This window comes from Aotus nancymaae, unplaced genomic scaffold (assembly GCF_030222135.1).
Source record: "Aotus nancymaae isolate 86718 unplaced genomic scaffold, 86718_ANA_hifiasm-v0.15.2.pri h1tg000108l, whole genome shotgun sequence".
Classification (NCBI taxonomy): Eukaryota; Metazoa; Chordata; class Mammalia; order Primates; family Aotidae; genus Aotus; species Aotus nancymaae.
Window position 1 is genome coordinate 35,829,713 of NW_026988523.1, and position 16,056 is coordinate 35,845,768.

Below are 16,056 nucleotides of genomic sequence, written 5' to 3' on the forward strand. Positions count from 1 at the left end.
AGGAATTATTAGTCCTCCCCTAAAACCTGCTCGTTCTCCCTAATCCAGTCTCCACCTGCCCCTCCCCCAGAAGACCCAAATTCCAAATGGCTGAGAAAGTAAGAGGCTACTAATCTCTCCTTCCTCTAAATCTTTAAAGGAAGAAGACATATGTGTTCCAGGCTCCCTGAAGCACAATTTTTTTGAGTTTGGATTCTCCAATATTTCTCCCACATAATATGTAATTGAATCATTATCTTCTAGCTATAAAATCAGGTCCTGGGAGGAAATTTTAAATTTACACAGGAAACTGGAGTCAGTCAAGGTCATTTTGTCAGTTCTTCCACCCCCTTATTACTCTTTCCTGCCCCATGTCCTGGAAGGCCAGGTGACGGCGTATGATGGGGAGCTGTAATAAATTCAGAGGGTGCTACTTCCAGCTTTTTCTAGTAAATGTGGAGTAGCATTTACTTCTATTCCACAAAGTGACTTTAGACCATACTCCTTTCAACTGCACTAAACACTGTTTCTCTTAAAATATTTAGGTCAAGCCAGATAAATGGATTCTTTTAGGAAAGGCCCTGATTAATCTCTCTAATTCTTTGCTTTCTCTGAGCAGCATAGATACTAAGCTACAAATTCCTTTGTGTTTGAGATCCTCAGAGTTTCTCGAGGCCATTTGTTCTTGGAGATGATTTCCAAGAGTGAAGTTGGGGTGGGAAGATTGGGTGTCCTAAAAGGTCCCAACTCAGCCCCTCTGGTGAGTAATGACAAAGCAGCAAGAGAATCTTTTAAAAAGATTGGCCTCAGGTCCTGGGTCCGAAGGAGGAAGGCAAACGGAAATGGAACCGAGGTTGCTCTGCGCTCCACTGCCCCAGAACCCAGACTGGGCAAAAGGGTCTTCCACCACCCTATTTACGTTTTGAGCAGCCCTCCCACCCCCAGCACCTTCAGTTCTATCTCCACCTATTTTCAAGTCAACACCCTCATCTTCCAACCCAGCTGGATAGCCCTACTTGGCTTCAAGGAGCCGACTGAAGCAAAGACCAGTGTTCTCAGGTGACCTTCTCCAAACTCCCTCACCCAGCCATAGCTGTGGACAGCCAGTGGGAAACTATTCACCAACGCCCGCTGGAAGGAGAGGCCTGGGCCAGGAGCCTGGATAGCCCTGCAGCTAGATTTCAACGGATTTCTCCCTTGGGTCAGCTTCCCAAGCAGTGACCCAGACGGCCAGAAAAGGCCCCATCCTGAGTGGGGACCACCAGAGGGAGCGACAAGCAGGCTTCCTTGCTCCCTGCCCCCAATTCTGCTGGGGGAAAAATATGGCACCTGGCTAAAGCGAAATGGGACTGTGACTCCTACCTGTGCCGACCGGGGGGGCTGGGAGGTGAAACGTCGCCCGAACCAGTGAGGTCTCCTCTTGTATCCTCCTGTGCTGGTCAGTCCTCGTGGCTCTAGACCCTCGCTCAAGCCTCCCCCTCCAGCCTGTGAGACCGGCTTTACCCGGGCCCCTCTGCGCAGTGTATGGGGTTATTTTTACTTTCGGTTATCTAGCTTTATGAAGACTCCACACCACTCATACAGCTAGATAACCAAAGATAACAACCAACCCCGCCTCCTGGCTGCCGTCGCCGCCTCTTCCACGCAGCCTCCCGGCGGCCGCCGCCGCCGCCAGCACTTCCGCAGCCTCCCAGTCGCCCGCCAGTGGGAGTTGGAGAGAAGGGACACGGGTGGAGTTGGGGGGGAGGGTGAAGAGAAAAATGAAGTCCAAGACAAAACAGCAACAAAAACCTCAGACACGGGGACACAGACACGACAGAGACTGAAAAAGGCGTGGAAAGGACGCGATGACCGGTGGCGTCGAAGTCCGGGAGTTGACCCCGACCCAGACCCAAAAAGCTTCTAGTGCCCCAATTTCCCGCTCTCCGATTCAGGCCAGGAGCAGCAGTTCCGCTGGTGCCCGTGGAAGGGACGCGTGGCTTTTCGTGCCACCCGGGAAGACCGCAGGGACCGAGGCAGAGGCCTCCCCAGCCTCGCCGGGCCTCCACTGCCCTCCTCTGGAAGACCAAGGGCGCATCCGACAGCCGGAGCCCTGGCCTTCCGCGGAGCCCGAGCCCGGCGCGGGGTGGAAACGGGGAGCGGGCCGGCCCGACCACCTCGCCAACTCACTAGGGCGGTGGAAGCGAAGCGGAGCCCGTGCGGGGGAAAGAACTGGATCCAAGCGGCCGACTAAAAGGGGAAACGGGCAGCCAAACCCCGGAGGTAAAAACCCTAGAGATGTCCTAAAAGGAAACAGGGAAATCCCTGCGACCCAAAGAGAGAGGGTAGCCTGTGGGGGGCGGGTGGGGACGGCCCAGAGACTCCCAAGCGAGTCCCTGGAGGAAAGAAGGAAAGGGCAGAGACCACACCCGGGAAGAGATCCGGGAGAGCACCCACGAGAGGGGCGGAGGGGAGGAAAGCAGAGGGCGGCCGGGCAGGTGAGCAGAGCCCCGGAGAAACGGCTTTGTGCGAAGAGGACCAGAGATCACCCAGGGTTATGAAAATGGCCGGGGGTTCGAGGTGAGAGGTGCCCTAGGGGTGGGTAGGGGGTGCGATCGGGAACGGGAAACCGCAGCCCCGAAGAGGGTGGGGTCTCGGCCGGCCCCTCGTGGCGGACGCGCCGGCACGCCGGATTCCGAGGCGCTCGCTCACCTCGTGCCCCACGCTTAGCCAGGCCACTTACATCGAGCCTAGGGTGCCCATCCGTGCTCTCCAGCGCGGTCCTCCCGGCCAGTGCCCCTGGAGCGCCAGGGCCCCGAGTCCCAGACGCCGGGGTTCAGCGGGCGCCGGACGGAGGAGCCCGCCCAGCTCTTAGACTCCGCCGAGCCTAGGCGAGCAGGGTGGAGAGAGTCTCACCTCCCCGCTCCCTCCTTTGCCTCTACCGCGGCTCTGGCCCCGGCGCGCTCCGGCTCCGGACTTTTCATTCATCCTTTCACACTCCCTCCCCAGGCCATCCTCTGATTGGCTCTGCCGCGTCTGACGTCACCGCCTCGTTCCCCGCCGGCCCCGCCCCTCCCCCTTCCCGGGCCGGCCCGGGAGCGCAATTGGGGCGCCCTTCCCCCCCGGAGAATGGGGATGGGGGGACTACTACGTCTCTGTGCTGATTCTCAGCCTCACGCTGCCTCCCGCCTGCCACCTCCAATCCATTGCCATTTGTGGTTTTGATCTCCAACCTCACTCGTTTTGTAGATTCTACGTTTTCCATTTTGGCCCTAGGTATGCTGCACCAACTCGAGGGCGCAAAGATGGAAAAGAGGTCAGGTGAAAGCCCCTCGGAAAGAACCAAACGACTGCAGACTCTGCTCCTACCTGCCTCCTCCCATCGGAATATTCTTTGTGCTTCTCGGGTACCGATGCTTAGCAGACTGTGGGCCTAATCTTTCAGAATGGGCAGGAACCTCTCTCGCTGCTTTTCAACTCAAAACAATGAGGGAAAGAGTCTGGAAGTTTGGGATTCCTGCAGGGAGATGCGGGGGTTGAGCGGGGCTGAGCCTCCTTTTCTGCCTTGCAGAAACTGGAATATCTCTTGAATGTGTTCGCAGAACCAAAGTTACAGGTAAGGGAGGCTGGGGTGAGGATTCCAGCTGGCATCAGTCGGGGCAAGACTCACAGATTTTCGTCCAGCATGGAGGCCCTTGCTAGCGCTTTCTTGCCCTTCTCCAACACGGTGAGACTCCGACCTCTGGCCCACGGTCCTGCTCCAGCTGTCTGGAGAGCTGGGGTTATGGAAGGAAGATCGCCCTCCAGCAAGGTTCCTTCTGGGACTTTCCGGACCTGGCTCCTTATCTGACACAGCGCGACATTCCTGTCTCGGCCTCTCTGTGCTGGGGATCAGGGCCGAATAATGCCTAGTCTCAACCTTGAGAGGTATCTGAATCCCGCTGCCCTGGAGAGCTAGCAGAACGAGCTGTGGGCCCCTACGTGAGCTCTGCCAGGGAGCAATTCGAATTCCTGGTCCCAAGGCACCCCACCCTTGTACCCAATCTACTCTCCACCGCCTTACTAAAAAAAAAAAAAAAAACTGTGACTCAGATACCTGGAGCCTGTCAGCCAGATGAACATGAGCCAGCTCCTCTAACCAGGGATCCTTGAACACTAGGCCATCAGGGGTGTGCTCCAGGGGATGACCAGTTTTGTCATCAGGCCTCATCAGATTGTTTTATCTGCCTGTCTGCACAGCCCAGGACAAAGCCAAGCCTGAAAGCTGTTCTTGGTTAGATGCAAGCCTATGGCCAGTCAATTTAATTTTGTGCTTCCCCCAAAGATTGGAGAATATCTGAATAATTGCTTCAATTGATGTTGGCAACATGACTGCGGAGTGGGGGGCAGTTTGGAATAAGATAAAGCCTGGGAGCCGGGAGTTTCCCTACCAGGATGATAATATGAGGCTGAAGGAAACGATCTAATTTCCCTGGGCATTCGCACTGCTGGGCTTGGCATAGCTTTTTCCTTCTGTTAGTTGCCATGGGGTTTCAAGGCCTTTACCTAAGTGAAAGGCTTTCTAGATGCTTCCACAATGTCAAACTTTCACCCTTCCAGAACAGGGAACACACCAGCCAATGATGAGGAGAGAAGGAAAGAGACAGAGATGGTGTCCACTCCCTATTTGGTTTCCTCCTGCCCCTCCCAGGTGCTCCTATAGCTTAGAATGAAGCACCGAAGCACTCGGGGGAGCAGAGCCTTGGAGTCTACTGTCTCTGCAGTAGAGTTGCAAAAAACAAAAAACCAAAACCAACCAAACAAACAAAAAGAACCCCTCTCAAATAGTCTCACAGATAGACCTACCTCCTGGTGTGCTGCTAAAGGCATTCCCTAAATGTTTACCCCATCCAGCCAGCAAAAGCTATAGGCTTTCCAGCCATTCCCCTCCATGGCTACAAATCCCCTCAAAGATTTCTCTTGAAACCGTGGCATACCCATTTCTAAGATGTTTAATGCCCTCCAGACATTCCAGCAATTCTAGCTAGTGCCTACACTTCTCCAAACAAACTACCAACTCCCCCTACAAATAACTCTGCATTTGCCCTTCCACAAGATCCCTTAAAAGCACCTTAAGCAAACCTTCCTCCCTATCCACCCTCCCCTCACCAGCACCTGGGAGGCTGGGGCCAGAGAGGAAGAGTGGGCTGCTCTGCTAGCTAAAACTCTCCCCTTTCTCTTCTGTTACCAATTTCCAACCCAGTTCCCTGCCCTCTGTGGGCCCAAGCTTATCACCACGACCCCTTATCCTGGCCTGGGTTGAGCAAACAGTACACAAGAGGCAACCAGCATGAACCTCCCTTCTCCTTCAGCCACTGCTGTATTTTTAGTAGAGGCAGAGAACAGAAAGGTTTTTTTGCCCATCAGAGTCTCCCCCACCCCACCTCTGTTGGCCAAATTCAGACTCAGCTGGGCATCCTCAAAAACCAAGGTCAAAACAGAAATGGTTACATTTAGATGCCTTCTGAAAATATATCTACATTTCTCCAAGTAGCTTGTTAAAGAGCAAGATCCCTCTGCTTCTTAGTGAGGCTTTGGGTTCTACACAGATAGTTCAGCCCAAACAGAGTGTCCAAATGCAGGGAGGAGAGACCCCCAACAAAGGAAAACAGAGATTAGCCTAAATTGTCCTGGCACTACCCACATAAATCCCCACTTCTGTCAAGGTTGCTGATGAAGTCAGTTTTTGTTTGGTTCTGTCTGGGTGTGCTCGGCAACCCCGTCTTCTCCCACTCCTGCCCAAGGATAAAGGTGAGTAGGGCATCTGTCTTTATTCCAATGGAGAAAGAGCTATCAGCCATGAAAGAAGCAGAAAACTCCCACCATCATGTTAACTGGGATTGGTCTGAATACCATTGTTCCAGTTTCAAAAAAGAAACTACTTGGAGGGTGGCAAATGAGACAGTCTCTCCAGAGCAGGGGGCAATGTTACACATGTTCTTGTCCATGGTAGCTAACACTCTGCCTAAAGCATAGTGGGTGCCCAGTAATTGATCAATTAATCGAGATCTGTGTACCTCGAGTGTGCATTTGCCATCAGGTAGATTGAGGGCATCAGGGGTAGGGAGTGAGGGTCTTGGTGAGTTGTGTGTTCTGTGGGATCTGCGGGGGAGGGGGAGGGGAGAGTTGTGTCTATTGTGTTGTGTGTTCCTGACTATTTGATAGCTCCTTTGACCAGAGGAGACCCTTCTGCTAATCAGATACAGCAGGCCTAGAAGAGTCTAACAGCTGGAGTAAAATGGGTGCATTGGGTGCCCCTTGGGCTTGGCCCAGCAGCCTCAGTGTCCCTGAGAAGGTCTCAGTTGGAGTAGAGCCCTCTGATTCCAGCACACCGCAGTCAGCTGGAGCATTCTACAGCGCGATGGACTGCAGACCCCACCCTGAGTCCTTCCAGGGAATTTCTAGGGGCTGTGGGGAGAGCACATCGATTCCCTGGTGCTGATGTGAGTCTCTAAGTGTCTCCATTAGCTTCGGAGCCCCCATTTTTTGCCAGTGCCCATCCCCACCCCCATCCCTTATAGCCCTGATGCCCACCTATTGTCTGTGTGCCTGAAGAGGTCCATGTAGAGAAAAACATGGCCCGAATTATGCTCTCTGGATGCAGCTCTTGGACGGATCTTTATAATTCAGGTTCCAAAATACATTTTGGCAGTCAAGCACTTTCTTGAAAGAGTCAGGTAATTAAATAAAAAGCATATATTTTGTCTTTGTTTCAATTACCAGGTTAATTTGCCTTGAAGACACAGATGAAAGCTGCATTTAGGAGAGGGTGGATTCAGATATTTATTTGTCTTATAAGTGCATCATTATGAACAATATCATACATTTTTTTTTGCTATAGAAATCTGCATTGTCTATGGGATAGTGACAAATAAAAGCAAGAATTAGCAGTAAAAAATACTAAGGCGTGTGAAAAATAATGTCTGTTCATATGGGCAGAAAAGGTTGGAGGTGTAGAAAATAATCTGGAGGATTTTTTTCCTAGGGATGTCATACTTCCTCCTCGAGAGAGCAGTATTTTCCTCCCACTGAGGGGCTAGCTTGAGAATTCCTTGGGCCTGTGTAAGCACTGCCTCCCTTGCTTGTTTGCAGTTCTGTTCTTGAGCCCACACACTGCTCACTTGGCCTGAGAGTGCTATGGTGTCCGGGAGGTGAGAACAAGGTGGCAGAGATGGTAGAGGGTTGGCTGGTTCATACAGATTGAGCCCTTTCTACAAGACCCTCAACCATCAGCAAATGGCCTCCCTAAAGGGCATAAACATGAATATGCAAGGGTGCTGCATATCTCTGTCTCTCTCTCACACACACACACACACACACACACACACACACACTCTCTCTCTCTCTCTCTCTCAAATTTACCAACTCAGACCAATGCAATGACAAATCCACAGATCCTCCCAGCAGGACCACCTCCCAGTGCTTGCAGCTGTATACTCTGGAACACATTATCACTCACAGTTATTTAAGCTCCTTGGGTCCCCATTCACCATAACCCACACTGCTCTTCTTTCTCACCTCTGTCACCCAGCTACAAGTATCTCTGTTACTTTCCCCAATCAACCATCTCCCCCCAGGTCAGTTGGTCACCAACTCTGCCCTCAGGAGCCTATGGGAGAAGGGGAAAGAGTTCCCTGAATCCCCGATGCCTTTCCTCTCTATTACAGAACTGAAGCAGGGCGGCCTATCATTGACTATGTAGGTCTAACTACAATTGGAGTAGACCCAAAATCAGGGGCTGAAAGCTGGAAGAGGCGGGGAGTGGGGTAGAGGGGTACAGAGAACAGGAGGAAACAGATGAGACAGGGCCAGTTTCCCCCCACCCACTCCACCATCAGAAACAATAAATAAGACAATAAATACCCCAGAAGCCATAGGTGGCCACCTACGATGACACCAGAAACAAATGAGGCGACTGCTTCCTGGATGCCCAGCTCCTGTCAAGGAGGAGAATGCAAAGGTTAAAGTCCTTTGAGAAGTCCAGCCTTCCTTCCCTGATGACCCCAGCCTTCCTATCACTCTCTCAGCCACTCCTTTTCTCCTAGTTTTGCATCTTCAGAACCTGGACAGGCTATGTTCCCCTCTTAATCGCCAGGCTTGAGGCTGCACAGGGGGATAGTGAGAAAAGCCTGGACATGCAGGCAGCGCTCCCCGCCTGGGCCTCTCAGCTCCATCACGCCTGGGCAACTCTAACCCAGCCTTATCCTCACAACCTCTCTCATCTCCATCCAAAACCTTTGGGCCCAGGGGTTTGGCCCACTTCAAACAGCCTGTGGAGATCTTAGACTTAAATCTAAGGAAGTAATCTCCTACCCAATGGACAGTATCTCCTTGCAGATTCCTGCTGCCTGGGGTCTTCAGGAGAGCATGCTTAGGATAGGATGAAGGAGCCAGGGTTAGGGATATATTTTTGACTGTCTGGATCTAACGCACTGTAAACTGTGAGGCGCTGTGCCCATTTACAATATTCTCCATGATGTTATCTCTCCAGCTTTCTCCACTCATCTCTGTCATGACCTATCTACCTATCACCCATCCATGAATATCTCTCAAGGTCCTGTAGTGATCAATTTTCTCCCTCTCCTTTTCACACACACAAAAGGTGTGAAGACAAAGCATTTATTTTTTATTAGTGTTGGATATGAATCTAGTCTCAATATTTTATAGTCTTATCTTCCCAGAATTTTGCTTTCAGGTTAAATTACGACTTGGGGGAGTGGCATGTATACTGCAGGTGACCTAGCTCCTAAAGTACTGTGATGAGTGTTTTATATGTATATGTTTGTGTGTTTGTGTGTGGGTTGGGGAAAGTTGGTGAATTCTTCCATCTCAAACTCAATTCCACAACTAATTTTTTTTTGAGTCAGGAAGATAGCCTAATTTTTTTTTAAGTCAGGAAGATAGCCTACCTAAGTGTAGGAAATCAGAAAAAAGGAGGGCTATGGAGCAGGGACGAGCCTTACATCCAAGTCTGATTTCTAGGAGGGGTGCTTTGAATACCCCCCGCCACTTCTAACACTCACAAATACTCACTTGACTCCCAGCCTCAGCTCTGCCAGCCCATCCATTTCATAAAGGGATGTCTCAGTCTGAAACTATCTTCATACCAAAGAAGGGGCTACCCCCACCCCACATCAATTTGCTGACATGCTAGAAAACAGATGCAAGGACGGTTAGGGGGCCTCTGGCTCCTCCCTCCACCCTAATCGATGAGAGTTCTGGGTCCCTGAGACAGTTGTCCCCCTCAGCACTGATCTCTGCTCTGCCACCCCCCAACAAAGCATACACAATGCCTAGGGGACCATGGTGATGCAGAACACAGCCCAGCAGGCATGGAACATGTGTGTGCACGTATGATGGCTGGCAGCCTCAGCCTCTCCCAGCAATCTGGCCTCTGGGGTTCCAGGAATAGTCTGCTCCGCTCCAGCCTCCATTACCCCACAATGGCCCCAATGCTGTCTCCCAGAAAGCACAGTGTGGGTGGGGGACTGGAGGCAGCAAACGTGCCTTCTTTCTATATCTCCTGGCCTTCCTTATGAAGAAAAAACACACAAAACAACACACACACACACAAACCCTCCATTAGGCGGGCGTGCAGGGTGCTGGAGCAGGGTTCTCTCCCCCTCGAGACCCCAGGCACTTTCCCCAACAGCTCACTTGCCTGTAGGCTCCCCTCAGCCCCTTTGCCACCTGCCAGCTCACAGAAAAGGAGGGAAAGGGGAATTAAATGAATCTAAATCCTATAAAATATTGTTGGATTTTTCCCAATTCTGGTTTCCACCTTTCTTTCTTGGGGGGAAATCTGGCTCCTTTCCCCCCATGCCCCAAGCCCCCCAGACTTGGTCCTCCCCTAAAAGCTGAAGTCACTAGGTCAGAAAGGAATAAGAGCCAGATGGAGGGAACAAGATCAGGAGTCCAAACACAGAACCATTTTTTCCCTCCTTCCCACCTCCACTACAGTCTCCTTCCTGCCTCTCCTCTCTCTGGTGCAAGCATTAAGATGTTGGCCATGTCTGCTGGAGAGAAGGGAGGGGCAGATTAATAGGATCAGTAGCACCGTGACCCTAAAGCCCCCCCACAATCCCATTGACAAACTTAGTGAGCTGTCTCCAGCCGGCATGGGCTGGGGGAAGGAGGGGAACCAGGAGCCACTCTGGGGCGGGCGGGTAGAGCCACTGCCTTGGGCTGAGCGATAGGTGCCCAGGAGGCAGGAGGTGATAGCCTTGCTGCCAGCTCCTCCTCTTCACACATGCCTCATCCATTTTGGGGACCCCCTAAATCTTTTATCAGCCTTTTCTTTCTGTGATGATTGCACCAGCCTCCATTAGCCAGTAGGTAAAGTAGAAAGGTTAGGGCGTCCTGACTGATTTGATGGGATCTCTTCTCACTCCCAGCCCAGAGGTCTGAGGGGGCTGGGATCCTCGCTGGACCCGAATGGGCACTTACCAGGCTTCTGTGAGGAGGAGAGACTGTTCGGGTGGCCCCTGCGGCTGGACTGCCTTTCTCCCCCAGCTCCTAGCCTCTTGTGGAGTGGAGGATGCAGCTCCGATGACGTAGCATCTGTCTATCCATTCAGGAATTTCGTTTGCCTCTCTCTTTCTTTCTCTTGCTGCTCTCCCTGGAAAGGCAGCAAAAAGGGGGTGCTGCCCCTCTCTGGAGACACTACCACCACCACCACCAAAATAACAGCCCACTCTGACGAAGCCCCTCCTTCTTCCTTCCAATGCCTGTGTGGCCAGGGGTCTTTGTCACCTCCACTCTGCTTGCCACCTCCCCTACTGCCTTTTCTAACCTGAGGCAGGAAGAAGGGGCTAAGGGAAGCTATTGTTCCTCCAGGCCACCCTTGTCCCCAAGGGAAGCAAGAGAAAGGGTGTGATGGAAAGACTCTGTCCCTGTCCCTAGTCTCCGAGTTTTAATTCGCTTTGGAACTTGAGAGAGTGATTAAGTGGTGTGTGGAGGGTGAGGCGCAGAGCTGATGAGGAGTCATGGGAAGGTGACACAGTTTGCCATTTGAAGGCTCGGGGCGTCCCAGTCCCCCCTTCCTAGGCCTCCCCTCAATTCCTATCTTGGTCAGCTTAACTAATCACAAATCCTGATCTTAGTTGTGAAGGAGACAGTGACAATCAGAAGGTGAAGGCTGAGAGCTGGAGGGGGAAGCATCTTGGGGGGAGATGAAGGCCAGCCCTTGGAAGTCTAGACAAGAGGAGAGAAGGGGTGGGACCACAGAGTCAAAGTGGGAGATAAATTATCTTTTTCTTAGAGGAGGGAGAGCAATTTGGGGGGTTGGTTTCCAGGGCTGGGGTCCCGATATTTGGTGGAAGCTGGGGCCCAGAATGGTACAATGGTCGGGTCTCTTTTCTCTCTCTAACCCCCACCCTCAGCCCCTCCCTTTTTCTCCCTCCCACTCTTCCTGGCCTGCATGGGAACTCGGTCTGAGCTCGACGTGACAGACAGCAGGCCTGCATGCTAATGAAGTTTGTCTCAAGTTCATTGTCAAAGCCCCCTTCCCCACGGCCCCTCCCCTCCTCTCTCATACACAAATCTCCCTCCAACTTTTGTCCCGCAGACCTGGAGGCCACTTGAGTCTCTGCTGGCTCCTCTCTCTCACCCTCCCCCACTGCCTTTCGTCTCCCCTCTCCTAACCACCTCCCTCAATTGGGGCGGGGTGGGGCGGGGGGGGGCTCTCTTCTCCCTGGTGCCTTCCCAGCCACCTTCTGGCCTGGCGATCCCTAAGCTCTGAATGAGTGATTCTGAGGGCTAAGGTCAGAGTCTATAGACCTGGTCCTTCTTTCCCCACCTCAAAGTAGGGAGACTTGAGAGGGGTGAGAGAAGGCAGCAGACTCTCCCCACTCAATGTTCCCTGCCCCCCAGTTCTCAGCCCAGTCCCGACTCCGTCCCCCCATTCCAGCCCCGCTTCCCCTCCCCCATTCCTCCCATTATGATTATTTTGCTCTCCCCTTGATTACATCTGCTTCACTAGCTCAGAAATAAAGATCCTTTGAGACTAATTTTGCACCCCCCCAACTCCCCACCCCTTCCCTCCCCTTCTCTCTAGACCAGGGCTCCCGTTAGCTCCTTTCTCACCGGCTGGAAGACATTGAGTTCCTTGTCTAGGGAGCTGGGGGGTTGATGGGAGGGGGTGCCAGTGGAATGGGGGGGTCTCTCCAGCTCTGGGACGTGTCCAGCAATCCAAACCTGTCCTTCTTTTGTTCCTACAAATCTCTTATACTGTCACCACCCTCTGGAGTCTGCCTTTCTCCCAGTAACCAGGGGATGAGGGAGGAAGGGGAGGAGGATCCTGAACTCACCCCACCCCTCAATTCCAGGGAAAGGAGGGAGGGGGAGAAAAGGGAGAAAAAATTTTAAATCCCCCCCCTCATTAGCCAGAAAGGAAGCGAAAGGGGATAATTATAATTAAAAGCAGACAGCTGTGGATTGCATCTTTTATGTTCCTCCAAGCTTCCTCCCCACTTCTGCCACCATCACCCAAAAATTTGCACAGCCCCTTGTGTATCTTCTCCCTGGTTTCCTTCGAGCGGTGAGTGTGCCAGGAGACTAAGGCAAGAGGGGCAGGTTTGGGGAAGGGGACTCCACTTCCTCCTCCGTAGACAGCACCTTCTGAAACATTCAGTAGGCCTAAGAGACGGGGGCTTTCTGTTCTTGCCCACCAGCCTGTACCCCAAAGTGTAGGATTGTAGAAGGTGAGGGAATCCTGGTGACAATAACTAATTCAATAATTTGGGGAAGGCTGAATTTCCTAAAAATAGCCATAACATTCATAATGAAATTAATATCAAGAATTAAATAAAACCTAGAATGTTTTCTCATTCAGGCATGTCTCTCCTCCTCTGGAGTAGCTTCAAAACACAGGAGGGGTAGCTGAACGTCTGAAGAGCTGGGATCTGTAAGGGAGTGTGTTCTAACAAAGAGAGGCTCATAGGTTTAGAGTGTACATAAAATGCACACATGCACATACATTTATATCCATGATTTTGGGGGTGGTGTTGCTAGGCCTAGCTCTGCTATCCTATGTATTTATAGAACTTGATCATAGGCCAGAACAGCAGGGTAATTATAGCATTATTAGCATATATGCAAATCAGGTAACCTATATACGCTGAATGGAGGCAGATTATTATTTATTTCTCTCCCCCTTTCTCCTTCCCTCGTATCAGCTCTGGCTCCTCAGAGCTGCACACCAGTAATTATCTGACATTATAAGAGGGGGTTGTAGCCCTGGAGGAGGGGGCTGAAGGGAGTAGGACAGGAAAAAAACCTAGGGGCGGGAGGGTTTTATCTCATTTTACTCAATGTTATTCTGGGAAGAGTGGGGAGGAGCTCAGTGAGAAGCCTTTGAATTAACAAAGGCTAATTCCAGCGGGGTGCGGGGGGCAGGAGGGGAGAGACAGAGACCTGAAAACAGAGACAGATGAAGCCAGAAAAGCTTGGAAGCAATGACAGAGACTAGAGGGACAGAGCCGCAGCTCACAGAGAGTGGAGGAGCCAGGGATGGAGTCACAAACTCACAGAGAGCAAGGCACAGGGAATTCAGATCTGGTGAGAACACGAGGATCTGGTTTTTTTGCAGTTGAAAGGGATGAGCTCTCCAGGTTTATTTGGCATGGGGCCAGAATGGGGGCCACCCCATGTTGGTTTAGAGGTTGAGTCTGAGTCTTAATCCAGAGCCCATTCCATATTATCCAATCATTTCTCCTTTTCCTACCATCTAGTAAATGACCATGGGACCCCAAGCAGTGGCTTTTGGTGTGTTCATGCATTCTAACCAACACATGATGAGCAGAAACCACATGGACCTGGTCCGACTCTGGACCCTCCTTTCTCCCACCAGGATTGAGCCCAAGCCTCTCCTCTTCTCTCCAGGTTGGGCTAACTTCCGTAGGTTCATTCTTGGCTCTGCAGCCGGATCTCCACAGGGTGCCTTGATACCTAAGGAGTTGCAACACTGCCTGCCTTTTCATTCTCCATCCCTCTCTTACTCAGACGTTATTTACACCAGATCCGTGGTTGGGAAGCTGGGACCTTCCCAACTTTTCCTCCATATTGTCCCAGGGACTTGCCTCCACTGAGTTGGGTACCTTTTCCTCTGCCTGTCTTGGTAAGATTCTGCTGGCCCTTGGCACCCCTGGTACATTGGGGTTCCAGCACTCCACCATATCCTTCTTTTACTGCACTCCCCAGGTGAATTAAGGGAGTGTGTCTGTTTGACTGACCCCAAAACTAGATAGATGCTGGAGATACTAGTATCTCCATCAAGTTTCAGATGTCTCCTCTCCACATCCCTGCTTGCAATGCAGCTATCTAGCTACCTCTGTCTCAAAAAAGCCTTTGTCCATCAGAGGCAAACTTCAAAGAAGGCAATATTGGGGAGAGGCAGGATTATTGAAACTGCAGCAGAGTCCAGGGACCTTGAGTGGTGTAATGAAGAAGGGTCCCAGAGAGAAATAAAGAGATAGACACCCAAAGAGGCAGCAGCCAAGAGACTAAAAGGAAACAAAACTTCACGGCTACACTTAGATTTTTGCGCAAAAATGGAAATTTGCTGTCATGTATATCTATATAGACCAGCAAGATGGATGGGCTTTATCACCGATGATCTCTGCATCTATGACATGCTTTTGTATTTGTAGCTGCTCCTAGGTCTGATTGCTTCTTATTCTTCTGGCCAGGAGTACGGACTAGTATAAGATCTGAAGAGGTAAGGAGAAAAAGACAGAAGGAGCACAGAGAGAAATTGAGAGGGGCAGAGACTTAGAGATGGAGAGCTGTAAAAGTGAAAGAGAAAGGTGCTGAGAGGCACCAGAAGCCTGGTCAAGGACAGGGCAGATGCAGAGACTGACAGCCAGTCCTGGGGGCCAACCTTTCCATTCTCCACCCCATGTTAGAGACCTGGTATATGGCCCTCTCTCCTGCCTGCTTCTCCCCCAGGCTCAGCCAAGACATTGGCAAATAGATTTCAACTTCACCAGGCACATTTCTCTGTAAGTGTCATAGCAGAATACTCTGGAGTCATCTGGACAATGGGTGGGCTTCTCCCTGGGCTGCCCCAGAGAGACCTGTTCCCACTCATCCTGGCCGTCTAGGATGAGGCTCACCTGGCATTTCTTTTTGACCTATGTACTTTCCTACTTCTGCGGCTCTCCTGTACAATTCTTAAGCTCCAAACCTATGGAACTCTGTGTGTGCACAAAAATATCTCTTACCCTCATCTTTTCTCCTACGAATTCATCTCCCTGGCAATCCAGCTGGACATCTGTGGGCACACATTGTCTGCTACTTGCTGGGTGTGGTTGTCTGGACCTGTCTGTGGGTACCACAAACAGTTTTGTGTTTTTACCCAGCAGAGTCTGTGCACACTGATACCCACCTGCAGACAGGCTCCATCATCTGACATGCAGGTCTGGATGCATGCAGAGAGCACCTTCCAGAATTTTTGAAGACACAGCGCAGACAGCCCTTTACCCGGGGGTTCCCCTCTAAAGTTGCCCAAATCCCCTCTTTCGGTGGCTTGATTGTGTTTCAGATACATACAGTTCTCCCATAATCCAGTCTCACCAAAGAGCTCCCAAGGCACCAAATGACCCCCTTGCCCTGGAAAGGAGACCAGGCCTCGCCACAGACACATAGTCTAGTGTTCCCGCTTGATAACGGTACCCATGAGCTGGAAAGAGATTTTCTACTTTACATCTCCTTAGGTGTAGACTGGTATCTATATTTGTACACACGTTACGTTTATTCCTAGAACCATGTACATCTCTTCTGCTTGTTTTCACATAAATAACGGTCTCTATGTGGGCACTGGCCAAATACTAGCACCGTGTGTGATGCATGTGGCACGGAACACATACCGGCGCGTGTATGGCACGCCTGCTTCATGCTCTGGAGCGTGGTGCCATTTCTTGGTGCAGTACTGCTACCTGCTTCAAAGAGGGTTCTCTAGGTCTGATGCTTATTTCTGGGGCTCAGGCTCTTGGATTCTGGCTGCATCTCTCAGCTACGCAAGCAGCCAGTGTGGGAGCTCCCGCAACCTCAGTCCAGGTA

At 51.4% G+C, this 16,056-nt stretch overlaps 1 protein-coding gene across 1 annotated transcript in view; it reads right to left on the bottom strand.

Annotated features, from left to right (window-relative positions):
* The window catches only part of MIR9-1HG (MIR9-1 host gene), a 29,460-nt gene extending 14,061 nt beyond the window's left edge, over positions 1-15,399 (bottom strand). Inside the window, 4 exon segments of the mRNA XM_012449946.3 lie at positions 7,861-7,897; positions 7,900-7,934; positions 10,444-10,740; positions 15,383-15,399. Coding sequence (XP_012305369.3) covers positions 7,861-7,897; positions 7,900-7,934; positions 10,444-10,740; positions 15,383-15,399 — 386 coding nt within the window.
* Positions 15,400-16,056: the final 657 nt, after the last annotated feature.